Source organism: Aptenodytes patagonicus, chromosome 1, assembly GCF_965638725.1.
Source record: "Aptenodytes patagonicus chromosome 1, bAptPat1.pri.cur, whole genome shotgun sequence".
In the NCBI taxonomy this organism is placed as follows: domain Eukaryota; kingdom Metazoa; phylum Chordata; class Aves; order Sphenisciformes; family Spheniscidae; genus Aptenodytes; species Aptenodytes patagonicus.
This window is the reverse complement of record NC_134949.1, coordinates 85,553,659-85,581,258: the sequence shown is the minus strand read 5'-3', so window position 1 is coordinate 85,581,258 and position 27,600 is coordinate 85,553,659. Positions and strand designations below refer to the sequence as shown.

The 27,600-nt window shown below is 46.0% G+C and overlaps 1 protein-coding gene across 1 annotated transcript; it reads left to right on the top strand.

Moving 5' to 3' along the window:
- The first annotated feature begins 599 nt into the window (after positions 1-599).
- On the top strand, positions 600-27,600 carry LOC143158090 (alpha-2-macroglobulin-like protein 1). The gene is given in 32 exon segments (XM_076333593.1): positions 600-626; positions 2,013-2,163; positions 2,766-2,850; positions 3,215-3,329; positions 5,233-5,316; positions 5,318-5,345; positions 6,206-6,315; positions 7,129-7,290; positions 9,124-9,159; positions 9,162-9,275; positions 10,450-10,525; positions 10,528-10,622; positions 12,369-12,474; positions 13,031-13,139; positions 13,234-13,453; positions 13,660-13,792; positions 13,933-14,054; positions 14,230-14,281; positions 14,603-14,686; positions 15,261-15,435; positions 16,694-16,777; positions 16,875-17,031; positions 18,458-18,532; positions 19,314-19,467; positions 21,774-21,958; positions 22,369-22,584; positions 23,857-23,978; positions 24,733-24,823; positions 25,515-25,583; positions 25,837-25,939; positions 27,106-27,147; positions 27,575-27,600. Coding segments are annotated over 32 exon segments (3,408 nt in total).

Here is a 27,600-nt window from a genome sequence, read left to right as displayed (position 1 = left end):
CTCCCAGATCAGTGACATACAGTGCTTTAAACCCGCAGATTATCTGAATGTCAGAGCTAGGTTAAAGGCTAGTGTGTTCCCTATTACATCGGACTGTGCACTAAGAGAGTGGATGCTAAGCACACATATGGGGACTGTGCCAAAGTAAATCCAGGGGATTGCTTCAGCTGGGAGCAAAGAGTGGGTGGATGGCAAATTCACTCTATATTGTGTACCCTTGGTTATGCTCTTCAAAAACACAGCTGGGGCCAGGACAGGATGAGGACATCCACCTTCAAATGAGGTTGTAACTAGAAGGCAAATAAGTCCAAGCCCTGTTCACTTCACTGCTGCCACCCAGGAAAAGGAAGTACAAGGTTGCAGTGCCTGAGAAAAGTCTGGAGGAGATGGGTGGTGGTGTCAGTGTAGAACTACTTCATGGCTGGAGAAAGCTGTCAGAAAACTGGACATCTGGCTTGGGGGGACGTAAAGTAGAGATTTGCTAAAATATGTGGGTGCTTAAAATGTCTTGCTTTATTTGGAAAGGCGTTACAGTGGAGCTATGAGGGGAGTTGGCAGGAGCAGCCCTGGAGAAGGTTCTGTACCCAGGAGGATCAGACATGACTGGGATGGATGGGTGGACAGAGGTAGTGATGCAGGGAATGGAGGTGAATTGAAAGGTTTTTACTCCAAGCTCTGATTAAATATTGGATGGGAGGAAGATCACTAATGATGCACAGAGAGAGTACTGAGGATGCTTTTTACAAGCTGAGGACAGTAGCTGGTGTGCAGCTTTGGCTCTCATCATATGCTATAGCCAGGATCCAGACCAGCCACAGCTGAGATAAGGGTTTCTCTTAAGTCCCCTTCAGCCTGGGTTAGAGGTCACCCACCCCACATCTTCCCCCCCAGTGCTCTGGCACCCCATGGCCTGGAATACCATCTGAATGTAGATGTGGGTAGAGAACTGTGCTGTGTGGCCTTTACTCTGCTGTTGGTGGAAGCAAGTAAATATTAGCTAATGTCATTATCCTGGAAGAGATACTATCTCCATATACCAACTCCCCCACTCTTTGGACTTAGGAGCATCTGAGGTGGGTATTTAGGATTGTTCCAGCCCATCAGTACAGGCAGTTCTCTCCTCCTGTGTGGATCTTGTCAGCTGTCTGTCCCAGCCCAAGCAATGGGAGCATCAGTGCTCCTTTTAGCCCTGACCCTATTCCCAGTCGCAGCTGCAGCAAGCCTGGAACCATGAGAATATCTCCTTTTGATTTCGGGGTGCTTGGTTGGTCATTGAAGGGTGGTGCTGAGGTGCTGCACTGTTTAGCATCACAGAGCTGAACGGTGGGGGGCCTTGTTCTCAGGGAGGCTGAGCAGAAGCAGCTCCTACGAGTCCCATTGGAACACTGGGTGTTGAGCACCACTGCAGGTGAAGCCCCTGGTGTTTGCTTGTGCAGGCACTGCACAACCATTTTACAGATATGGCTGCAGGTAAGTGACAAAGAACTCACCAAAGGGAGATGTCTGCCTCTTCTACTGTGCCCTTTCACTCCTGGACAGAGTTGTGCCACAAATGTAACCTCATAAGGTTATGGTTATGGTTCAGGTTCAGCTGAAGTCTTTTCTACCTGGTCAGCCTGGGTTCTTCATTCAAACCAGCACCTCTGTGATGCACATAGCTGAGCTAGAGGCAGGGCAGTAATGAACCTTTGCCCAATGCCTTGTCTGCACAGAGCACAAAGCACAAGGCTAAGTGCTCAGTAGATGCAGCACAGCTGCTTCTCCTTCCCACGGTGTTATGGTGTTACCACTTCCCAGTAGCTTTACTGTTCTTGGCAGCCTTTGCAATTCAGAAGCTCAGTAAAAGGATACTGGAGGGAGGAGAAGGAATCTCACCCGGTGATCTGGCATCCTCTCTGCTGGGGCAAAGGTAAGCCCTCGTAGTGCCTTCTTGTGCCTGAGTATGGCTGGACCTGCCAGGTACCCATGCTCCCAGTGTGACTTGGTGGCTCTGCATATCCTTTCCCAAATAGGATCCTGAATATAACCGTATTGCTGAGTGGCTGAATGTAAAGTCAAGACATGGCATTGTGGATCCGTCCTTCCCCCTGGCCTCTGAAGCACCCCTTGGGGAGTATACCATCTCAGACATGGCTCAAAAAACCTTCAGTGTTGATGAATATGGTGAGACTTGGACAACAGAGGTGAGGGAAAAGCAGTGCGGGTAGCTGGAGAAGAGAGCAGGATGATGTGGCCATGTTCATCAGACCTTTTGCCCTGGGGACAGGGACAGATGGGTCTGTGCGCAGATCTCATGCTGGGCTGGAGGTTTTGCAGCTGCATAGGGTACAAGGGAAAGGCTGTGGTCTGACATCTTGTTCTAGCCGTGGCTGGGCCCTGTGATGAGCACTTTCTGCTGCTCATTGTCACCCCCTTCTAAGCTAAGTTTACTGTCCACTCTAGTCATCTGCCATAATAGGAAGCGGCATCATGCCTTAGTCCCATTCAGTTGCAGTGATGTAGGTAAGGACAAAACCCTGTGCTGTTTAAAATGTTTATGCTTGACTGAGCTGGAGTAGAAAGCAGTCCCATGCGCAATTGTAGCAGCAAATAGAGGGTGGTGTGGCTGAAGGGAATAACACCTATTGCAGCATAGTAATGAATAACTGGGGACATTACTGTCTTCCCCCCCATCTGGACTGCAGCTATAACAGAACTTACAGTCAATGCTCATACTCAGTATTGCTTTTTTTTCCTCCATTCATATCTTCCTCACTTCCATGCAGTGCTGAAAAAGTTCGAAATAAAGATTGAGCACTCTCCATTTATCACTACAGGAGTTGAGGAATTTCAGCTTAAGGTCTGTGGCAAGTGAGTACATGATACCGTTGTGATCTCTGGCCTTTGGCTCCACAATCACCTCCAGATTGCCCATAACCGAGAAGTTGCCTTCCAGCATTACCCTGTGGTTGGGGGACCCATATCACTCTCTGGAATGGTCTCCTTCTCGCACATGGTCATTTACTGTGAGGCTGAAGGACACTAAGGATGCTGGGTATAGTGGGTGGAGAGGGATGCAAACTGATCTTAAGGGATGAGCTGAAGTTCCCAAGCAAACAAGGTACAAAGCTCTCCCAGGCTCCACTTCCCTCCAACAAGGGTGGGGGGTGGCCTGGATCAATATTTCTGCTGAAGCAGCCAGTCTTCAGGTGAACGTTTCTCCCCTTTGACACAGGTATACCTATGGGAAGCCCCTTCAAGGGAAAATAGATACTACTTTTACCACATTATCCCAGTTCTTGGAAGGGGATTTATCAAGTTCTACTGAGATGAGGAAACAAAACAGCTGGGTAGGTGAACAAATAGGAGAGTGGAAAGTATAACCTGCTGGAAATGTATGCCTGTCCCCTTAACCTGCCTCAATGCACCTCTGATGTGCACCAACCTGTTTAGTCTGGTGTCTTCCCACTTTCTAGACCTGATCAGACCATTGATTCCTCTTCCTGTGACTCTATTGCTTGAATTACTGCTCTAACTGCCCATATCTGACTCTGTTTCAGGAGACGGTGTAAGCTCTGTGTAAGTAATTGTTATGGTTTAATCCCAGCCGGCAACAGAGCACCACACAGCTACTCACTCACTCCCCCCCCCGCAGTGGGATGGGGGAGAGAATCAGAAGAATAAAAGTGAGAACACTTATGGGTTGAGATAAGAACAGTTTAATAATTTAAAATAATAATAACAACAACAACAACAATAATAATGATAATAAATTGTAATGAAAAGGAAAATAACAAAAAGAGAGAGAAATAAAACCCAGGAAAGACAAGTGATGCAAATGAAAAACAATTGCTCACCACCTGCTGACCAATGCCCAGCCAGTCCCCGAGCAGCAGCCCCCCCCCGGCCAGCTTTCCCCAGTTTATGTACTGAGCATGACGTCACATGGTATGGAATGTCCCTTTGGCCAGTTCGGGTCAGCTGTCCTGGCTGTGCCCCCTCCCAGCTTCTTGTGCACCTCCAGCCTTCTCAGTTGGTAGAGCATGGGAAGCTGAGAAGTCCTTGACTGGTGTAAGCACTGCTCAGCAACAACTAAAACATTGGTGCGTTATCAACATTGTTCTCATACTAAATCCAAAACACAGCACTGTACCAGCTACTAGGAAGAAAATTAACTCTATCCCAGCCGAAACCAGGACAGTAATGATGCCTGGGGCCTTTCCCAAGGGCTCTGTATCCTATTGTATGGAATCAGATCACTGGTCTATTCAGCCCTGTGACCGTTCCCACCAATAAACAGACTGTCAGAGCATCAGATGGTCTGTGGCTTAATACCCTGTTTCTTGCTGTTTCCATGCAGTTAATGGATAATCTTAAGCTTGCTAGTGTCCTCTGTGAGATTATGTCCAGTGCTGGTTACACTTACTGCACATTTGTGTTCATTATACATTTGTGGTTAAACTCCACACTTGGTTTTTCCCATGGCTTTGAGATGTAGCTCTTTCAGCCTGAAAGTCACAAGAAAATATTTCTAAATGTCAGACCAGCCAGCAACAAGCCAGAATATAAAAATCCAACTGGATCTCTGCATCTTTTAAAATACACCCAGTAGCAAAATATCTCCAGCTGGGATGCTATACAGTCTTAGCTGTGCAAGATACCAACTGAATGCCAGCTCCCTCTCACATAGCATGTAAGAGGCTCTGCAAGGTTCTCCAGAAAACTTAACAGGCACGACTAGAAACACTTTGTCCACCTCCCCTCTCTGGCAGACTCTGCCTTAATGCTTGGCAAAGCTCTTGCAATCTGTAACTGGCTGGATGCCCTTGTTTAACATGGCCACGTCACAGAGATGGTCATGACTGGAAAGCCACAGTGTCAGGCTTTATTCTTCAGGGCCGTATAGTTTCAGGGAGGAGGTTATCTTTAGCTCAGGTAAAGACATCCATGCTCTTTCAGCTGCAGGATCTGGTCTTAACCCAGTCTCCTGAGTTTGTCTGTGACATAATTAACCCTTACGTGATTTTCCTGAAGCACTTTTTTCTGCCACTTTTTTAGTGACTGTTTAATCCAAGCATGTTGATTTTCTTCTCTGGCTAAGGTATGCATGACAGGTTTCTGTAGTTATAGGTTTTTGAGCTTCCATCTGTTCCACAAGTATTTGGAAATACTTTAGGATTGCCCAGCAATTGAAACAGCTCCTCTTCCTCCACACCATGCTCTTTCTCTCTGTTCATATCTCTCTTTCTCCAGACAAACAAGAACGGCTGCACTACTTTTATGGTGAAGACAGAGACTCTGGAATTAAATGAAACTGACAGCTACATAATTGTTGTTGATAGGAGAAATGGTGGAAGATGGAACAGGTACTGGAGGATATGTGAAGTGTTTCCTTCCTTGCAGCCAACTTCTGATCCTTTCTTTCTTTGAAATTTTTGGTTTTGGTCTTTCTGTGGCTGTTGAATTGCTTTTGAAAAAGTAACTTGAGGGTTCCCAAGTTTTCTGGCGTGATGATGGTCTCTACTGTAGTACCTCTTCCACTTATTATTACCAGATTTCCTAATCCTCTCCACCCTTCATCTCCGCTAGCACACAGATAACTTTGTAGTGATTGCCTGGACACCGAGGTGTTCCTCAGCCAGTTGCAAAGCCCTGGCTAGCCATGAAAAAATCTGCAACAATCCCTTGCAGTCCTTGCTAATTGTAGTGCACCATCCTGACAGGTAGTACCTACCCACAGTCTTTTGTCCTTTCTTTTCCTAAGCCTCCAGCAGGGCTGCTTATGCACACTCCTGCTCTTAGGAATCCCATTCTACTCCCTTTTAACCTGACACAATATTGATTATAAGGAGGTAGGTTTCCAGTATCAGTGTTAAAATGCACCTAATTCTGGCAACTGGAGGTGTCCGTTGTTCAAACTGTCACACTGTGGGTGGGGTCCTTCAGGCCACTTTTGGGCATCTACAGTGTAGTTGTCTATAACTAAACAGTCATCTAGTTTCTCTTAATCTTCAATAAAGAAAAATAAGTACTTATAGGGTAAGATGCATCATGTCATGAAGCAGAGGGCCCAGAAAGATTGAGGGAATCATACCCTAGAAGAATGTATTTTCTCCCCTAAATTTAGAGGTTGTATATGTTGTAGATAGTGTTGAAGCATCTTCTTGTCTTCTGTTTCCCTAAGAGCACTGCTAGGGTTTAACAGATTTCTCATCTCTCCACCCAGGAGCAGAGACTATGGAAATGGCTGGAATTCCTACTGCAACGAGAATGAAGTCTACAGAGTTTATCAACCTCCATTCGTTCTACAAATGTGGACTACCATACACGGGGAAGGTAACACCCATGGGTCCCTTCTCTGCTGAGAACACATCATAGGTCTAATGATGCTTCTGTAGGCAGAAGGTAACAATCTCCAGGAAAGTAAGTGCTGCTCTGCTGGTACCCAGCAACTATGAGTGAAGCCTCCTATAAGCAGCAATTTCTTCTCCCCATCCTAACCTAGTGTATTCCCTGGACAGGAATTTTGGAGCCAGTTGCAGTCCCTGGAGGCTTGCCCAGGAGTAGCTCCTGAAATTAGTCTGTGTGATAAAAGGCATATGGGATGGGGGTGGTGTCAGCAGGGAAATAACATTCCCTTTGGACAGCTGTCCAAATGCTCATGTCAACTTGGGACAAATCACTAAAGCCTTGTATATCAATTCACTGGCAGTCATTTCTGACTCAAGTCCCCTGGGTGCTGCTAGGACTGCTGTCCCATTGGGGCTAGAAATACTTTCACCTGGCCAGTACTAACCCCAGCATGAAGGAGGACAAGGAACAGCAAGAGTTAAGTTGCTGGAGACAAGACTGTTTCTGATCATCAAGGATCCTGCAGCATTGTCCAAGAAAAAGCTCAGGATCAGAGGAAATAACCTTTTTCCCCCTAATATAGGTGTCTCATTTGGCTGTGCTACTGTTTATTTCTAGTCCTGAACAGCTGCACATTGTTGGTTTTGTGTATTTATCGCATTTTATTTGGAACCTTCCAACCTGTCTGAAAGCTAGAAGGGCTGAGGAAGCCCAATGATAGAAACAATTAGTATTAAGCATTGGCAGTGCCTCGGAGTGTGGCACGACTGGGTATTAACTACTTCTTCTTCTCTGCAGATGTTCTGCCACAGTGACGAGTCTCCCTTCAGAAATGAAATGGTCTACCTAACAGTTGACATCAATGATGAGGAGACACACCTGTCATTCCTCACAGATGAGAATGGGGAAGTCCACTTCTCACTGCATACCACCAGCTGGAACAACATGCTGTTGATGAAGGTGAACATCAGCTGCAGAAAAAGGAGGATAAAGTGAAGGTAGACTGAGGAAAGGGATAGAAAGTGGAAGAAATCTGAGGTTTTGGGGCACAGTCCTCTGGCTCCTGATCTCATTTGACTATATTAGTAGAAGCATCTTTAATTACTCTCCAGTGCCATCTCCTCAGGGAAACTGGAGGCTATGCTGCGACAGTTCGGCCAAATGGTCACCAAAGGTGCTCTGCTGTCCTGAGCTGGAGCATGATCCTAATCTTTTGTATCCCCCCTCACCTTCCTTTGACTCTACTAAAAACATCTGTTAATCTGAATGCTTCCTCAGAGGAAATGTCCCCTTTCTCCACTCTGGGACATGTTGGAGGTGGCTCAGCAGAACTGGCAGTTGACACCTGTCTCTGTTGAACTCCACTTCTAGTGGCTGCCCTTGCCCTGCAGCAGCACATGGCTTGTCCAGGCTCAGCTTGGCAGGTAGCTGCTCTTGACCTCCCTTTCAATACCAGACCTTGAAGCACTTGGCTTCTTTTCTTCACAACTTTTGATCCTATACCTGGAGCTCGTTGTTACCAGCCTGGCAGTACACCCATCTTCCCACTACCCGCATTCCTGCAGCTGATGTGGGATTCATGCCCAAGCAGTACGATCTCCTATTGTCATCCATTTCTCAGAGACTGGAACTATTGTTTCAGAGGTTTTTCCCTGAGACCCCAGTCTATCCAGGGTGAGATTCCCTAATTTTGGTTGGGCAGGATTTGGTGATCAGAGGTCCTGTAATCTAGGAGGTAGATTTCTGTCCTCAGGGAGCCTGGGGACAGGCTCTAGTTCTTTTTCCTAGGCCCACAGCTATTGTCCACAGAGCCCTAAATTATCTGCAAAGAAGTAGAGCTTCACGATATAAAAGCTGTTTTGGTGCCTGTTGTGCTTCAGAGCATCTGACCAGAAACACAAACTGAAAATAGGGGTGCTCTGCTGGGGTTAAAGTCTGGTGTGGGGTGTGTCTCCATGGAAAGTGTCATGGTTTAACCCCAGCCAGCAACTAAGCCCCACACAGCCGCTCGCTCACTCCCCCCCGGTGGGATGGGGGAGAGAATCAGAAGGGTAAAAGTGAGAAAACTCGTGGGTTGAGATAAAGACAGTTTAATAGGTAAAGCAAAAGCCGCGCACACAAGCAAAGCAAAACAAGGAATTCATTCACTACTTCCCATTGGCAGGCAGGTGTTCAGCTATCTCCGGGAAAGCAGGGCTCCATCATGCGTAATGGTTACTTGGAAAGACAAATGCCATCACTCCGAACATCCCCCAGCTTCCTTCTTCTTCCCCCAGCTTTATACGCTGAGCATGATGTCATATGGTGTGGAATATCCCTTTGGTCAGTTGGGGTCAGCTGTCCCAGCTGTGTCCCCTCCCAGCTTCTTGTGCACCCCCAGCCTACTCGCTGGTGGGGTAGTGTGAGAAGCAGAAAAGGCCTTGACTGTGTGTGAGCGCTGCTCAGCAATAATGAAAACATCCCTGTGTTTTCTCCCCCCATTCCCCATGACTGACTTCGGAACACACTGTCCCCCATGTTCTCCCTAACACAGAAGAGAAGCCTGCCTGCTTAGCTCCCTGTGTAGCTCTGGATCAGAAGGTGGTGGATGTGTGGTGGTAGGGGAATTCTGGCTGGGCTGTACGCACTGCAGCCCCTGTAACCTTCCCAATGGGTTTCCAGGAGGGCCTATCTCAGCATCTCAGCCCCCTTCCCTGCCTTATTCTCTGTCTTTCCCTCTGCTACCCAAACATCTAAGAGTCACAGGGTCCCACTCTCCAACACTAAGCCCCCTGACCCTGTGTTCTTTTGCAGGTGGCACTGGACTTCTCACACAAGGAAGAAGTTCTGGGACTGGGAAGACGACAAGTCTGGACCTCGAGGCTGCTCCAGGGTCCTTGTGCTCTGTCCAAGCTGTTGACAAGAGTGTCCTCCTGAAGGAGAACAATATCCTAACAGCAAATGCAGTGAGTGCAGCCTGTGGTGACCAACCCCCTAGTGTCTGCCTGCCTTCTGTCTCCGTGCATTGGTGGGAGGAAGCCCATAGTCCGTCCCAGGACACGGCTGCAGTGTTAGGTGGCTGCCCTGGCATTCCCCCTCATCGGCCTCTGCTGAGCAGTTATGTGGTGGTCACGTTCCTCACGCATCAGCCCTGCACTGTGGGCCTCTGCCTGGAGAGTGGTGGATGCTGCACGGCACTGCAGGGGTAGGTGGGGAGAGCAGCTTCAAAGAGATGCTGGTGCTTTCTGCTTGGGTGGAGAGTGCTTAGCAGCTTTCCTCACATCCACCTGTCTCTCTGCTCTTCCATCTTCTACTAGGCAGTGAAGCTAAACCTTTGAAATGGAATTTTGCCCCAGCAGGGTCCTCCTATCCCTCTGCCCCAAACATTGCTGAATTATAACCATATGACAGATGAGGCTGAGCACCTGAGCAGTTCTTTGGAAAACAGTAGCTAGGGGACAGCACCCAGTGCACACAGTGGCTAGTGAAAAGTGGTCAGGATTTTGTCGGCACCCAGGTGCATTCTGAGAATCTAGAAGGGCTGAAGGCGCTTACCTTAAAGCAGTGTTTCAGAGGAATGAATTTAAGACTTAGAACAAAAATACTGCAATAATTGAAAATCCTAACATAATTCCACAAGGTGTGTCAGAGATAATACACATGTATATGCCTCATGCAAAGTTGTAAGCTAAGTTATAGCAGGCCAGCCTGTTACAAAGAAGCTTCACTAAATCCAGGGTGACTTGCTGCACCTGTAGATAGGTTCCACAGTGTGATCTGGTGTTCCATTTTACAGAAATGCTGTTCTAGGGCATCTTGCATCATCTACTAACAGTTATATAAAGTAGTAATCATTAAATATGTAAGTCAGATGTGCCAATGCCTTGTGCTCAAACTGAATCATGCATTTTATCCTAATCTTGCACCCTAGAGTTAAAAGGCTTGAACTGTCAGAGGTGAAAGTCTGCAGACTGAAATCTGCTTGCCTACATCCACTCCTTGGGCTTCATGTCCTTTAGTATAAGCTGGGCCAGTGCCAACTTCCTCAACTGCAAAGCTTTGTGAAGTATAATAGAGGGATACAATCCAAATATTTGACCCGGCCAGTTGCTTATGAAGACCTCTGTTTTTCCATTGCAGCTGTATGAGAAGGTCTTTGATGACAGCTTTACAATTGGAGGATGAAGGTTCCCTTATCACTTGGAAGACTTTGAGGCATACCTTGTCTGCCCCAGCAGTCCAGTCTCCACAAAAAGACTCGGATGGGAGCACCATGGTACCAAAGTGATGCTGATGTTTTCAGTCTGTTTAAGGTGAGTCTCTACACTTGTACCAAACTTTTCCTGAGCCAGCAGTTTCCAGTATGCCATCCTGAATGCCTACAAGAATTTAGTCTTAACAAACATCAGCTGCCCTGATTTTCATTGCTACAAGTTGTCTGTGCCTTGTTCATCTGTGTGGCCACACTCACTTGGGGACTATGGGGAAAAATGAAACTTATGAGTAAGCATAGTGCAAACCACTTGATTAGAAAAAGGCAGTGTAAAAATGAATGAACTTAGTTTAGGCTACCGTATCTACAAAGGTAGATATGGCAAGAATATTCCAGTAAGACCTGAGCACCTCACCATGTTTTGACCAATCACCGTTTGGCTCTTATTTTATTTGCAAACTCCTTTACTCTGTGTTTCATTGAGTCTCTTGTTACTTCTCCTCAAAGCAGTTTTAATAAAAAGAAGTCCTTCACAATTTGGCTTTATAGCTAACTGTCAAGACAAATGACAACATAACTAATCCACTAACAAGCACAATAGCCAGAAGATTAACATAGAATCATAGAATCATTGAGGTTGGAAAAGACCTCTAAGATCATCGAGTCCAACCGTCGACCCAACACCACCACCCACTAAACCATGTCCCTAAGTGCCTCATCTACACGTCTTTTAAATACCTCCAGGGATGGGGACTCAACCACTTCCCTGGGCAGCCTGTTCCAATGTTTAACCAAAATATCTGCTAACTGAAACCCAAGCAGTGCTGCTTCTGTCAGAATGCTGTTTAAAGAAATATATGCAAGTAAAAGCACCTCAAAATAGGAGAAGGGGGTAACAACACCCTGAAAAGAACCCAAAATGGAGTCTGAGTTGCATGGGCTTCTCAGGCTGACAGAACTATACCTTACAAATACAGACCCTGATTCCCCCCAAAGGCATGGCACTCTGCTGTCTTCTAGATGCTTACTCCTGGATTATGTTGGATGCCAGTTAAAGGAGATCCCACTATATCTCAATTATTAGTGACCCTGTAACAGATGACTGTCCTGTAACTTATGACTAAGTCCACAGGCATGTACAGCCTCTGCAGAAAGGGTGAGGACCCATACTCTCCATGGAGGGTTTTGGCACTTCAAGAAAGTAGAAGAGTTCTCACTGACTTGCAGACCATTAAATCAAAGCAAGGATTGCTCACAGGATCAAATACGTTCTTTTGGTGTGATAATGTCTTCTTCTCAGTCCATGCACATGAGGGTGCATTCAATCCAATATTTCCACTTTGTGAAGCACAGGCCCTGAGAGTCTGAGTGTTATTCGGACAAAAGCAGAATCCATACTAAGCTGTGACCGAGTTCCCCGTCAGTTTTCTAAGCCAGGACTGGTACTAACTTGTGTAAGAACGGTTTTGTGTGAACAGCCAGTCAGATCTTTCCATTCTAAAATTGTGCAAAGATTTAAAGCTTGGTATTTTTTTCTCTTAAGTTTTTCATGGGATATATGGCATTTGACTCTGGCTCATTGTTAGGGTTAGGCATATGAAGTTGAAATTTACTTTTATGAGAAGTAATAATTGGCTCCAGTATTCCTCAGAAGCTGGTTTCCATTCCTCGTGCACTGGCCAGAGTCTGAGCCTGTAAGTCTATGCATATGTATATAAACAAGCAGCATTTTAAAATGTTTCAGCTACTACCAGCCCCCTTATGATACCTGCTATCATGAGATATTTTCAACATTCCTTGTTCCCTTTTACTTATCATTGATTTACTCTCTTCACTGTTTTCCCAGAAATTGTGCGTGAAAATATTAACCAATACTAGAATCAAGAAACCAGTTTTCTGTATGCGACCAGGCTTTAAGAAAAAGATGTATCCTGGAAAAGGCAATGTTGTTGGTAAGGAATAGACATGTCCATCTCCTTGACTGAAGGGGCTCTCTTCTCCCAGTTCTGGCCAGCCTGTAGCTGAGAGGGCTGACTTCCATCCTACTGTGTTTCTTGTTTGTGTGTGAGAGGAGCAAAGCTTCTGTCCAGTTCAATGGACCTGATTTATAAATCACAGATAAAAGCTCAAATCTCTGTGCTTTATTGGCTGTCCCTGTGTTCTGCGCCCTTCACAGAAAATGTAGTATGCTCTCCACCAGCACTTTCACAGATTATTTAAGAGTGCAACTCCATTTGAGCATGCTGTCTCCTCCTGGATCCATACCAAACTTGCTGGATCTGTCAGACTGAGCCTCAGGCTAAACTCCATCCAACTCTGTCTCCCTAAAGCTGTGTTCCTCAAAGGTACAGACACTGTGTCAGATTCTCACTGAAAAGCCAACCCTGTCCACTCTTGTTCTGTGTCACAAAGCATTTATGGTGTTAGATTGCCTGTGAACGAAGAACTAATTTCACCTGGAGCTACATATGCTATTTTCTGAGGTATCAATCACTTGCTTTTCTGCAGAAAATCATGTTGGCCATAATGATTCTGCACCTCGCTCTGATAACATGAGGAAGCCAAAACCACGGACACTTTTCCCAGAGACCTGGATTTGGGATTTGGTCTCCTTCAGGTTGGTAACAGACTCTACTTGCCTTCCCCAGAGAGATCCCTGGAGACTTCTGACTGCTTCTGAGCAAGTTCTCCTCTCTCTCTTCGTGCTGTAGGGATGATGGGCAAGCATCTGTCCAAGATGCTGTACCTGACACCATCACAGAATGGAACGCCAACACCTTCTGCGTTGCCGATACTGGCTTTGGGTTCTCTTCTCTGACCGCTCTTAGGGTCTTCCAGTCTTTCTTTGTAGATCTGTCACTGCCGTACTCTGTGATCCAAGGAGAGACTTTCAGCCTAAAAGCCACTGTCTTCAACTACCTCAAGGACTGTATCCAGGGTGAGTATTCCCCCAGTTACACACCTCTGTTGGAGCAAACACTTGAGCCCAAAGGCAAGCTATGAGCTTCTCAGGAGCCCTAGATACTGGTGTCTGGGCCACAAAGCAGAGCCTCGCACTTCATGACCCATGGTGTTTGCTCCTTTGTGCAGTGCCTGATACTAACACTATGCCAATGTGTGCTTGTACACCCCACCACACTCAGGTGCGCACCACTCTCACAGAGATCCCAGAACTAAAGGTGGATGCCTGTCCAGACTGCTGGTTCACCAGCTGCCTCTGTGCCAACGAAGCAAAAACCTTTAAGTGGAATGTGACAGCCACCAGGCTGGGTGAGGTTGAGCAGAGGGATGTGTGGCAGCTAGCGGGAGGAGGGGTGGAATTTGCCTGCCTCTGCATGTCTGGTCCCGGTGCTCGTACATACAGCTGTCTGCTGCAAGTGCTCAGCGATGTGCCCCTGTGCTCCTTGCAGGCAAAGTGAATGTCACTGTGAGCAGCATGGCAGAAGATTCACACGATCAGTGTGATAACAGGATTGCTGTGACACCTTTGCAAGGGGAGAGAGACACAGTGATAAAACCTCTGCTTGTGAAGGTTAGTCAGGCCTCAGGGTGGAGGACACTTGGGAACAGTGGGTTGTCCCCTGAGGCAGTTAGCAAGATGCTAAGAGGAAGTTTAGCCCCTTCTTCTTGGAAGCAGACAGGCTGCTGAGGCATGGTGACTTCCTTTCCTGCCTTCCCTATCTGAACTACTCGTTCTCCATCTGCAGCCAGGAGGTGTCCTACAAGAGAGGACCCAAAATGCCTTTCTCTGTGCTGCAGGTAGGGGACAAAAATCCCTGACTGCTATTGGTCATGAGAGCAGGATGGAAGGGACAGGGCTACTGCTAATACCAAGAGATGGGAGGAATTTGTCAGGGAGCAAGCGCTGGTGGCACCATCCCTGCCTGGGAAAAAGACAACTGTAGTTTGTCCATGTCTGTCTTCTACCTGGCAAAGTTTCCTGTATTGAGGCATTTGTTTGCAAGTCTCGGCTGCTGTGACTCAATGTCACACTGAGCCTCACCTGGGTCTCCTTGGGATGTTACACTTGTGTGTGATACTTCTTCCACGGGATAAATTTCTGGGTTTTGCCTTTCTCAGATAACACCATCTTTAAAGAGTTCTCCCTGACACTGCCTGCAGAAGTGCTGGAGGGATCTGGCCAAGCCACTTTCTCTGTGATTGGTGAGAAAGGCTTTCCCTGTTCTTGGGTCCCTGGTGGGAAGACTTTGCACAATGCTTTAGCCTTAATGACGCATCGACCCAGTTCCTCATGAGATAAACTGTAAGGGGTGTGATGTTGGCCTCAGAAATGTGCATCAAGTCATCTTTTTCAATATTTATTCCTCTTGTAAGGAATGATCCTGGGTGATCCCCAAGTGGTGGGGTATCCCCTCTGACATCTGTCACTGCCATCCACCTAAGTGAACCAAAACCATCCCTGCAGATTTCCACCTAGTTTGCCTCTATAATTCTTTTGCCTCCTTGATACCCACTCAGGAATGACAGCTCTCTTCACCTTTCTTCAGATCCCCTTATCTTCGCGTTCCATCCCTCCTCCCAGAACCATGACATCTTCCCTTTCTGTGCTGGCCTAATCTAGAAGGGGTCAGCAGAAATCTTAATCATCTCCTTTCAGTGAGGGGCTGGCTCTTTTCCAGGATCCCAGTAGAGTTTAGAGAAGGCAGCAGTGCCTTTGTTTCATACTGCTGAACGTCTGTGCTTTTCCGTTCTCCTGCCCCTCCACCTCAAACTTAAGGGGACATCATGGGCCCAGCACTTCAAAATTTAGACCACCTGCTAGAGATGCCCTTTGGCTGTGGTGAACAGAACACGGTTCAGTTTGCACCAAACATCTTCATTCTCCAGCACTTGAATAAGACTAAACAACTGGACCCAGAAATTGAAGATAAAGCACTGACATTCCTGAGAACAGATAAACATTGTCCTTCTTCCTTCTGCTGCAAAATGAAGGTGCTATAAATCAAGAGTGTGGGACACTGGTCTGGTGGGGAGGTGCAGGGCAGGGGTGGGAGCACTGCCAGAGCTGTGACAAAGGAAGATATCACAGAGAATAAGGGAAATGTCTCATGGAAGGAAAAGCATGTTTCTGAAGAAGCAGGACTTCTGTCTTTGCCTGTTATTGAGGTACTAAGCCTGCTTTTCCAAGAAGGGTGTGGGTAATTAATGATCTCCATCATTATGTGACGCCTGTGGTTTTTTCCCTTATCAGTCCAAGGCAGACCAAAGTCCCTTGTGGAAACAGGGCATCAGCTGTTATTAATTAGAATAAAGAGTGGCCTTTGGGGATAGATAGGAGTTTGGTAGCTTAGTGTTTCCCCGTGTTTTAGGACACGTATTGTGGGGGCATGTCAGCTCTGTCCAATATAAACTGAATTTAATACAGTGCCAGTGTCTGTGTCTCATTTTGCAACATGCCTCACATTCCAGCCTGTCGGTCTCCTTATCCTGCTATGCTGCAAGCTCAGCAGCCTCCCATGGATAGGATTTTACTCCATCTCCTTCCTCCTTTCTCTCCTGTACCACGAGTTAGGACAGATAGCTGGGAGGGGGGGCATACCCAAGAGAGTGGCAGCAGCAGAGGGGCAAGGTGGAGAGTAAACAGCGAGGCTGTGTGGAGGGTAGTTGAAGAGCAAACAAAGGTGGACAGCGTTCTGCCTTCAGAGCTTAAAGGCATGGCTTTGTTGCTTTCTGTATGTCCCATAAAAAATGTTTTCCTGAGTTCCAACAGGGCTAGCAGAAGTGCTGAAAAACAAACAGGGTTTCATATTGGTCCCCTCTAGGAAAAGCCTTTCTCCTCACTCCTACAGCTCTTTTTATTGACAGCAAGGTGCCCATGAGGGTTCTCTGGGGCACGGGAAGACATGAGGTGAGTGAGCATGTCACCATTCTGCAAACCAGCAGGGCAGATACCCACAGTACTTGCACATAGCAGCTCTAGTAACGTAGAGCAGCCGCATGGCGCACTTCAGTGATGCTGTGCAACTGCTTCTTGCCACGCTGATGCTGTGGGATGCATGGGGAATTGTGGGGTGGTAGGTTTGCCTCAATGTCTCTGGCTGTAGACCTGGTGAGGTCTCTTGCTGTGAAGCCTTCTTCCCACAGCAAGGATACAGTTTGAGATGCTACAGGCCCTCACACTGAAAGTTGTGTCCTGGCACGTGTCTCCATAGGTTACCAGCATCAGCTACTCTACAAACATGATGATGGCTTCTACAGCACCTTTGGAAAAGCTGTCAACCAGGGCAACACATGGTGAGTGACCAGAGTTGGTACTGTCATCCCAAACCTATTGTCCTTGCTGGTTCAGCTCCTGGCTGTGACATGGGATTCCTTTGTGCTCTGCCCACAGGCTAACAGCTTTTGTAGCCAGGTCCTTTGGACAAGCCAGCTCTCACATTTACATCAATAAGGATCATGTGCACAACACTCTGCTCTGGCTGCAGAAGCACCAGCTGTCCAGTGACTGCTTCTAGAGTGTGGGGAAGCTCTTCAACAATGACTTGAAGGTATGGCTGCCAGACATGGGAGTGGGAGCAGGAAGAACACAATGTGAGGCACAGGGTTGCTTCCACAGGCTCTTCCACTGTGCACAGTAGCACAAAGCAATGTCCCCATGGCCTAGCACAGCCAAGGCAGCTTCCCAGAGCAGAATGAAAAAGCGTGGCCTAAAACAGTAGGCATTTCCTCTATGTGAGGTTTTAATCTCTGCTAGGCTTTCTTCATTTTTACTCTAGACAAAAGGCACCAAGGCTAATTGTGCCAAGGCACTTCAAGGGCACAGGGAGAAATATTTTTATATTTTAGTGCTTGTCTGGAATAGCCTGGCTGGATTCTCCCTCTTCTCATGCCTTACGATGCACAATACTCTCCAGGTAGGTCTAACTATGTGCTCTAATATGGGATTATCTGAAGACGCAGTTGTCCCTCCACTGCCCAAAAAGAATGACTTCTCCTGGAGCCTGGCATCCCCAAAATGATTCCTGCAGTGTAGCTGGAAATGCACCAAACTCTTGGTGAACATGTCCTAGTGCTCAGGTACTGAACAATGTGCATGCAGTATGGCAATACTTGGGTTCATTGTCTTTGTAAAGGTAAGAATAATCCAGACTGCTCAGATTGTAAAATTACCCATATTAAATACAAGGCAGGTTTATGAAAGAAAACAGGCTGCTATTTTAGCAAAGCACAGGGTTACACTTTTTTTCTTAAAATTTGGATGCAGTACAAAATAAAACGAGAGTGTGCATGTAGACTGTTCATCCTTCTCTGACTTTCGTTAATTTCTCAGCTTGGGCTCTCTATTTGAACAGAACTTTTTGGAATATGTTTTGTGCCCCCACTCCCCTTACGCTTCAAAGTTTCTGCTATTCAGTGTGAACGATGCTTCTCAGGATCTCAGCCCAAATTTTCCCCCTCATTTTAGATGTAGTCTTGTCTCATGTCTGAGGATGCAAGCAGAATGATTGCAATCATTCCCCAAGGATTAATGTCCTCTGATGGGAAAAGAGGCTCCTGTGATCCTGTTTACCCATATTAACCTGTAGCTTCTCACAGTCAGCTGAATTGTATGTAAACTTGCATTGCTTCTTGTATGCAAATCCTGCATCATAAAAACTTTGTTCAAGTGTCCAGTTGTAACATATATAATAAAATAAATAGCTTAACGGTTTGCTTCATGCCCTTCTATGAGAAGGCACCCCTAGGCTGTATGCACAATATGGTTCTGAGGCTGCCCGCAACACCAGACTCATGATATTCAGTAAGTGAGCCTAGAGTGCTTTCCTTCAGTCCCCACATGTCCAAGAATGCCCAGAGGCACGCTACTGTACTCTCTCAGATATGCCATCCATAGGCAGTTTCAGTGGCTATACAATGACAGGCAAGCAATGGTTGGTCTTGTCCCTTTCTGATGTTTGTCTGTGTGACTTGCAGGGTGGTGTGGATGATACAATCTCATTAACAGCCTATGTCACTGCTGCACTGGTGGAGCTCCATCTGGAGAAGAATGTAAGTCACATCCGAACTCTTGCAGGGCTTGAGAGCATGCTCCACCCTTCATTCCTCCCCAGGTCTGTGGTTTCAGGGAGTACCCAGCTTGAGTTGGTGAAAGGTTCTGTCATGTCCCACCTTTGTATACAAAAAGCTCAACAGGAAATTTTTAACTTGGTAAGGAGTTCTTAATATAAATGGCCCGATTTGCAGTGAAGCAGAGCATCCCATTCCCAACTGGTCTCAGGGGAAACAGTTGTCTCTGAAAATGGCTCAGGGCTTGCAGAGAAAGGCAATAGTTTTCATTAAACTGACCAATATAGCTAAAGGAGAAAAAAAAGACCACCTTTCAGGTATGCAACCCCACCACTCCCTTCAGACCTGAAATAAAAGCAGTGGTCTTCAAGCCAAGTGTAGACTATTCTAGCCACAATGGGCTGATATTCCAGCCTTGCTGGTACAGTTCTAAAAACATCATAACCCCTTGGGAGCCGAGACCCACAGCATGCAGGTCTGACAGTTCTGAGCTAGCGTGTTACCAGACACTTCCTACAGCTGGATTCTCCAGTGTAGTAACAATCCCCCATCCCAGTGACATGTCCAGTCACATCTTTTTTTTCAACCCACAGAGAGTGATGCTTTGTCCACTCCACTTCATGTTCCACAGCCCTGAGAGAGATACTAGCACTGAAATACATCCAGGATTGTATGGGTTGTATCCCAACGTTGAGGGTTGTGATAGATTTTCACAACAAAAAGTGGTCAGAGGAAATTCACTGGGTTTGGATTCCTTTCTCAGGACACCATGCTGGATAATGCCTTACATTGCCTCAAGAATGTAACACTTGATAAGGCAAGCCTTTATGTCAAGGCCTTGATGGCTTATGTCTTCACACTGAGCAAGGGCATGGAGATGAGAGAGCAGCTCCTGGATATGCTAGAGAAGGAAACTGGTAGGTTGTTGCTGTTTAGATTTTGGGTTCTAGAGATAATGACCGTGTTTGAGGCCTGATATCTGTAGGATTTAATTGCAGTGGTTTGGGAAATTTAACTATTCTCAGATTGGCTTTTGTATCAGAAAATGGTAATTTATTGAAGCTGTGAAAGTCTCTAATTTTCTCAGACCCAGGAAACAATTTCTAATCAAAAGCAGCAGAGGTGATTCATGCTTAATTTGTGGGGTCAAAGTACTCACTTGAGTTGCGGTGCTCCCATCATTCTTCAGCAATTCATACATAGTACAAGAGATCTTGCAGAGGAAACTTGCTTCACCATGCCTATTCAGCTGCTGGTCAGGGCATTTACTTGCAGAACTCAAACCTTTTGACTGCTTCCCCATTGCTGCTCTGCTCAGCTCAGGGCCCTTGGGTGGATGCGTCTTTATTGCTATGCTGCTGAGCTTCGTTCTTCCTTTTGTCTCTTTAACTTGGAAAATACTCGACTTCTGTCCTAAATGAGGATGCCAGGTGGGAGTTTCAAAGCACCTAAGCCTATGGTTAAACAGTTAGTAACAATATTACCTGATTTGGCTTACGTTCCTCACCACATCTGTTCATCTGGCAGTATGGTGAACTACATTGGGGACTGAAAAATAGCATGGAAGAAAAAAGGGAGAGAGGATTTTTCAGCCTACCAGCTACCAGTGCAGAGTGCAGTTCACTTGCACAGCCACTCAGGCTGCCCAGCTGGCTTCACAGGGTGGCTAGTGGGCAAACTAGAAGGAGTAGAATTGCACGCAGAGTGCAATACTTTTTCAGAGCTGCCTCTGGGATAGTACATATGGAACAAGTGACTGGAGCACACCCTCATTGATATCCAGTCAGTCTGATGCTTCTAACTTACCAAGCACTTTGGAAAACGTCCCCTTAAGGCCCTAGGGCACAGAGCACTACAAACTGCCTACGGGTCAAGTGATAGTTTTCTTTGGCTCTTGCTTCCACTGATAATAGTTAGCAATGACTTGGCAAGAGCAATGGAGTTGTAAGTGAGGAAAAGGTGTTGTCCTACATGTTTAAATGTGTCTGTGTTCTGCCTACTGAGTCTGAGGATGTGACTGCAGCCACCAGCTGCAGCCAGTTTGCTTGCTGGAGAATCTCTGCCTGAGAGGATTATTTTCTGCTGGCTAGAGACACCTTCCATGGCTTGGTGGCTGGGATTCTGTTAGCCTCACTAACAGGTTTACAGTTGGATCTCAAACAGGAGTTTGGTGCTTTTTAAAGAATCAAGGTTAATCTGTAGGTCATCTGTAGCTGCACCTCCAAGACACCTTCTACCACTTCATGAAAAAGTTGTTCTGCTTGTCACCTTGGAAGTAACAAATCACAAATCCCTCATGCAAAAACCTTCCATTGTGATAAACACAATGAAGTAATACCAGTCCATAGAGTCCCTGAGCTAAGTTCTGAAGTCTTTATGCTGGTTTTATGCAAACAAGTGATTCTGTGATTCTTATTTCAAAAGTGAAGTTTTGTTCTGAAAACAGACTTTGAATTTAAAAGCATTTCAGGTTTTCACATTTGTACCATTGTAGAAGATGTCTACGTTGGCACAATTAAGCTAAATACTTAGCTGAATTTTGGTTAGCCCCCTACTATCACTACAGCAAAACATTCAACCAGACTCAGATGCATTCAGTGCCTGTAAGCTTGGACCACAGGTGGGACCCAGCTCTAGCTTAAATTATCCTAGCCTATGAGGCATAGTGAGGATGCCAACAAAATAAATTGGGTAGTCTTGCTCCTCTGGTAGCCTGCCACCAATTCTCCCTCAAACAGTGACCAATTTTTGTACAACAGATCCAACTGACTGGAAATGAGTCCTAGAGCTTTTCAGCACAGGGAGCCCTGTTAGACTATCGTAGGTAAATGCAGAAACAGCAAAAATGCTGTAGCTTGGGGACATAGCTTTGAATATACATAGAGCTGAATAAGACTAGGACTGTACTTTAAACAAAAAACCTCTCTTCAGAGTCAATCAGTTTCTAGGGGAACTGTTTCCTAGAGGAACTGGTTGAGGATTTGGGGCCTGGATCTCTCTGTGCTTTCAAAGGAAGACATGGAGTCTATCATAGATGGCTGGCCCTTCAGAGTACAAAAACAATAGGAGGGATGGGCTTCTGCACGCTGAGGTGCCCCAGAAAGGCACATGCATTTCTGACGGTGTAACTAACTGCCAGTCCTCAAAGGGTACCAGGGCAGGAGAAGCTGATGTTCATAGGGATCTACTGTTCTTCTCTTCCACATGTTTCTCCCCTAATCAGCAGAGCTCCTGACATCACATTCCAGTAGTGAAGAGTCGTCTTCTTCTATGATTGAGACAGTAGCCTACATCCTCCTGGCTCATGTCTCCAAACCAGACGTGGCACTCAATGAAGCCTCAGTGAGCAAGCTTGTGCACTGGCTCAGTGGACAAAGAAATGCCTTTGGTGGGTTTGCTTCCACACAGGTAACAAGCCAGGGAAAGTCATGGGGGAAGGATACTGTGCCTGGAATGATGTACACATCTCTCATGTGCATGTCACTCTAGATCCATCCTTTGCAGACAGGCATACATCAGCCCTGCTTGGGAAGGGGAATGCCATGGGGAAACTCTTTTTCTCTGTGGTGTAATTTGGATTACCCAGTGCCTGGGACTGCTAACCCCAGGGCTCAGAAGCCACCCTTTCCAGGTAACAGAAGTCATCCTGCTGCCTGTGGCATAGACCCTACCTATGCACTTAGTGGCATAGACCCTGCTTGTGTCAGAGTGTGAATCAGGGCCATGAGGAGTGTGGTTCTCCCTGCAGTGCCTGACCCAGTGTGCTGGATCTTGTACTGCATGGCTCCACAGCAAAGTGACTCTCTCTCTACCTTCAGGACACAGTTGTTAGCCTGCAGGCCCTCGCTCAGTATGCAGCCCTGATTCCTCAGGAGATCAGAGATGTAAAGGTGACAGTGAAAGGCAAGGAGGATTCTCCATTGGAGTTCCATGTGCACAGGAACAACAAGTTGGTCCTGCATCAGGCATCTCTCCTTGCTGTCCCAGGGATGTACACAGTGCAGGCAACTGGCAGTGGCTGCATTTATGTACAGGTGAGTATATATAAGGAACTGAGCTGTCAGGTTTTGCCACTGACTATTCAAGTGAGGTTTGGTTCTAAGCAGGCACTATAGCTTCAAATTCTGAGTAGGATTTGGCTTTCTAGGCAGAATCACGTCAAGCTTGAAGGAGCTCAGGTATACTCTGTTGACATGGTTTTATTGCAACCATCTATGGTATCTTCTTCTCAGAAATGTCTCAGCTTTGCTGTCTCATGCTACAGAGCCATGTCATTGTTAAGAGATCAGTAGATTTGAAGTCAGAAGTGATGAGATACAGAACAGAACCTGCTTCTATATCGAACATATGTTGCTGATGTCACTGCTTCAGGAGCTGAGCACTGTATATTTTCTGACATAATATTCTTTGGGTTGTTATCACATGCAGAGATAAGGAGTGACGTAGGACCAAGGTCTTCTTATCCCGGTACACAAACACAACTGGTCCAGGAGAATACATCTTATTTTTCTGGCAGCTTTGATAGTGGTCTGTTTATGAGCCATTCATGCAGCAAAGAACTCAAGTCACTCCCTGTGAAAACCTCCCTCACCGGGTCACTTCTGTTCAGCCATCTCTTATGATGCTCACAGAGGATTTGCAAGCAGTGTATAAGACAAGAGGACACAACAATTATTTATTGTTAATGCATGTAGGTGGTTACTAGGACTCATACTACTTGGCTACACTTGAATATAATCAATAAGCATAAGACATCTGATAAGTACCTGCTGACCAGGCAGTCTGTCACCAGGCAGGTGGAGGAAGATTGGCCTATGCTGCTCTTTGGAGGAGTGTGATCATCCCTCTTGCTGAGTTGTCCTCTTCTGATTCTTTGCTCTTTCTTTCTTAAGGATTTTATACTTGTTTTGTTAGTATTTTTCCTCTTGAGACCTAGAACTACTAACTATTATCATGACAACAGTTAACAGTTACACTTCTTTCTGGGTTTTAGCTAATGGGGCAGGGTTTTAGCTAATGTACTTTCTCACACCTTAACAATATTTTTTTTCAGTAAGACAGAGGCAATGTTGTACTGAATGAGGCCTTGGATCACAAATAGCTGAGCCTCCATGCTGAGGGTTACATTTGGCAGATGTATCTGATGCTATGTGCTAAACAGCACATGTCTGAACAGAAAGCACAGCTGGGGCCAACTGTGTTAGCCACTGGTTACCAATTCATTAAAAGCTGGAGGCACAGGTAGCCCTTTAGCTCATACAGGGAAGCCCCGGGGCACTTCACAGAGATGTTTTCTCCCCCACCAGACTACTTTGTACTATAACACACCACCACCAAAACCAGAAAAGGTCTTTGTCCTGGATGTGGAAACAGTACCAAGAGAATGTGATGGTGTCAGGAAACAGGTTGACATCCATGTATCTGTCAGGTATGAGATCCCTTGAGGCTCTTTCTTCAATGGAAAGAAGTGGGAGCCCCAGTAGTATGACCAGAACCCCATAAAAACCTCCTGTCTGTGGAGACAAAGACACAGGGGAAGACTGTCTTCTTCTCCTGAGATCCCAAGGAGATCGTGAACTGAGAAGTAAGGCCTGGGAACGCACTGGCAGTGGCTTGCAGAACCACAGCAACTATCTCAGTCAGCATGGAGCAGCTCAGCAGCCGCCAGAGCACTAGCAGCTGAGATGGCAGCGTTCCCAAGAGCCAGAGCTCCCCCCTTGGGGGACACTTGGCAGCCTGGGCTGAACCAGCCCTGGGGTGCATTCTTCTGCAGTGTGAACCTCTGCTGGAACCAGACAGCAGAAACCCCAGTCCCTATCCATATTTCACTTGCCTGCATCTGTCTAGGATGAGTGTTTTGGTCCATATTCTCCATGCCCTACTGTCCTGAAAGAGAACAATGCCAACGTTGCCGCTCTCAACCTGTAATATCAAAGATCACTTCCACCTGTTGGAGAGAGCAGCATGAAGATTAACCATAACACATTTGCTGCACAATCTGTCTCCATATCGAGCAAGTAGATGGGGGCTATTTTTGGTCCCTTTCTCCTATCAGTTAGACATGCTGCTGAGCTTTCACATCACTGTAGAGCAGGCCAGAGTTTGGAAGTGTTCATTAGTATCTCCTAGAAATGCTGTGAAGACTTCCACATCTAATGTGCTTCTCTCCTGCCTTTTTTCAGTTACGTAGGGGACCGTGAGACCAGTAACATGGCCCTGGTGGAGGTGGAGATGCTGTCAGGGTTCATTCCTGTGAAGAGCTCTGTGGAAGCGGTAAGACTTTTTCCTCTGGCCTTTCCTGAAGATAAAAAAATCTATTTTCCAGATGTAGCTCAGCCAGAAATACCCAAACATCTAAGAACTGCTGGAGATTGGTAGCTACTTATCTTGCTACAAATTAACTAAACTAAGCAAGTGCAGATATAGTGGGCTACTTCACAAGACAACTTTCCACTTGCAGAACTCATATTGTGCAGTTTTTCATGTTCAGTAGTGAGGATCACATATGCAGTAAGAGGTTAGAAAGGAGCTGAAAAGCACCTAGTTAGAATCATCTGGGGTGCACTGACACCCTTCGCTGCTGCCAGTGTCATTTGTAGGGATACTCCATAAAGCAGCGTTGAATCCCATAGAGTTGTTCAATGACATGCTCCAGTGTTCCAGGAGATAGCCAGGAAGATCCATCATAGCCTCCTACTAACCATCTTTCCTTTTGCTACAAGTGCTGAAAGTAGGAACACGGCTCAAGGACGCTTGTTCCAAATCTGAAAAAATCTTTTCTAAGGCTTTGTGCACTCACAGCAATCTCAATGCCATTATAGCTGGGGAATGCAGGCCTTCCCCTGACTAGGCTAAGTGCTTTAGTCAGCAGTGGTTCACTGACAAATACCAAACTTGGTGTGAGACAACAGGGAAGGCCAATGAGCTGAGGCCAACCAAGCTCCTCTCTTGTCTTCCTGTACAGCTGGAGAAGATACCCCTGGCCAAAAAGACAGAGATAAAACCAGACAAAGTCACGGTCTACTTGGAAGAAGTAAGAGGAAGACCATAGGGAGCTGCCCATTCAAGTAGTAGCAACTGCAGTACTTTGTGTTGGGACTCTCAGAGATCAGAAATACAAATCTCTAGGCTGGTCAGGCAGGCTAAAATTTTGGCAAAAGAGGAAGAGGGTGGAAGAACCTAGAAAGACAGAGAAAGAAATCTCTGATGCAGAGGGAATAAAGCTGGTATGTAGGTGACTTTGAGATGGCCAGTGCATTTTGGCTCACTTCAATTCTTCTCTCCAGCTGGGTGAGACTTCTCTGAAGCTTAACATCTCAGTGAAACAAGATGTTGAAGTGCAGAACCTGAAAGTGGCAACAGTGCATGTCTACGACTACTATAAGCCAGGTGAGATTTCACTGACATAGGCAAAGAGTAACTATTATACCCCCCACTCAGACACAGTTCTGCCTGTGCCCCTTATTCCCTCATCTCCCTTATTCCGGTGCACTTCCTCCTGCAACTCCAAGCTTGGGTTTCCTCTGTACAAAGCTTCTACATTCAAGTAGCAGAATCACTTGCTTTTCTGTTCTTGAGATGAGACCGTCTGGCACTATGATTATGTTGTGGTGTGTATGTGTTCAAAATGACTGTGTTTTTTGACTTCCTCTAGCTTCAAGCTACGTCTCTGTGGAAAGGAAGCTTCTCTGACAATTTACCATGTCTTCTCCTGCTCCTTAGCTCTCTTGAAAATACTTAGGCATTTATTTAAAATCAGTGTTACATACTGCCACCCTGATCCACCAGAAGGCAGAATTTAGTGCTATGCTTTTCATGTATAGTGTAATAATCCTATCATCCATTGGGTGCTGCCACGTCTCAGAGGATAATAGGAAAATAATTTCTTACCCTTTAAAGCTCTAAATGATTTTGGAATCATTCTGAGTCTCTCTGATTATTCTGTGCTCAGTATGAGCCGAAACAGCAGATGGAACATTATGAATTATTTTAAAAAAAGAATTTGAGAACAAAATGGAAAAAGTACCACTGGAGATTTAGAAAGCAGCACCACAGGCCTACATGTTGCATACTGAATTCCATTCTTGTTCCCCCTTCCAAACCATGTCAAGAAGAGGAGGAGACTTCTTAATCCAACCTTTACAGAGCTAAATATTGTCACTTAATATGCTCTCTCTTTGCTTTCCATCCTGTACAAGAATTTTTGTGCTCAGTACATACAATCTAAAAATTGTTATCTGACATGAAAATACTAATTATCAGTAAAAAAGCAAGGCTATCAGGACACACTACTGAAAGGTTCTCTATTTACAAAAGTGTCCTTGCATTAGAAGGTATCACAATGCATAAGAGGGTCTTTTACAACTGTATTGGAGACATGTTGGGGAGACAGACCATTGGTCTGACCCACTGTAGACATTTTTCTTTTCCTGCATTCACAGTCTGAAGAGTAAAAAATTAAGGTAGTGGGATGGTTGTGTTACAGAGAAAGAAGACTGGCATTACCCCACCATGCAGTTCTGCAGCTCACCACCCTTTCTCTTTTGTTTCTACAGATGACCGCACAGCAAGAGAATATGTTTTCCCTTGCAGTTCAGGTTAGTGTTAAGAGGCTTCCAAGGTGGGAACAGCTGAAACATGGTAGAGGACTGGTGGTAAGCAAGGAAAGCAGCCAGCCTCTGCTCTGTATTTAATTCCATCATGTGCTGTAGAGCCTTCTTGGACTGCAGGTTGAATTGGGATCTACTGTACTAGTTGTGGGCACAGTTTCTAGTCCAGGTATAATGTCAATGCAGACCAAGGCTTGAGCATACCATGGAAGGTTAAAAGGATCTATTTTTATTCCATTTCCATAACTCCTCACACGTGCAGTCCTTGCAGCATCCCAAAACTAAATGCAACTGGAAATGCCAATGTCAATGACAAAAAGATACTGCAACTCATTCCCTAAGATCTCTTAGCCCTTAGATAGCTTCCTAAAAATTCATCAGGCATTTTGCCTTTTCTTGCTCTTTCTTTCCACAGATGTCTTGAAGAAGGGTTCCTACTAA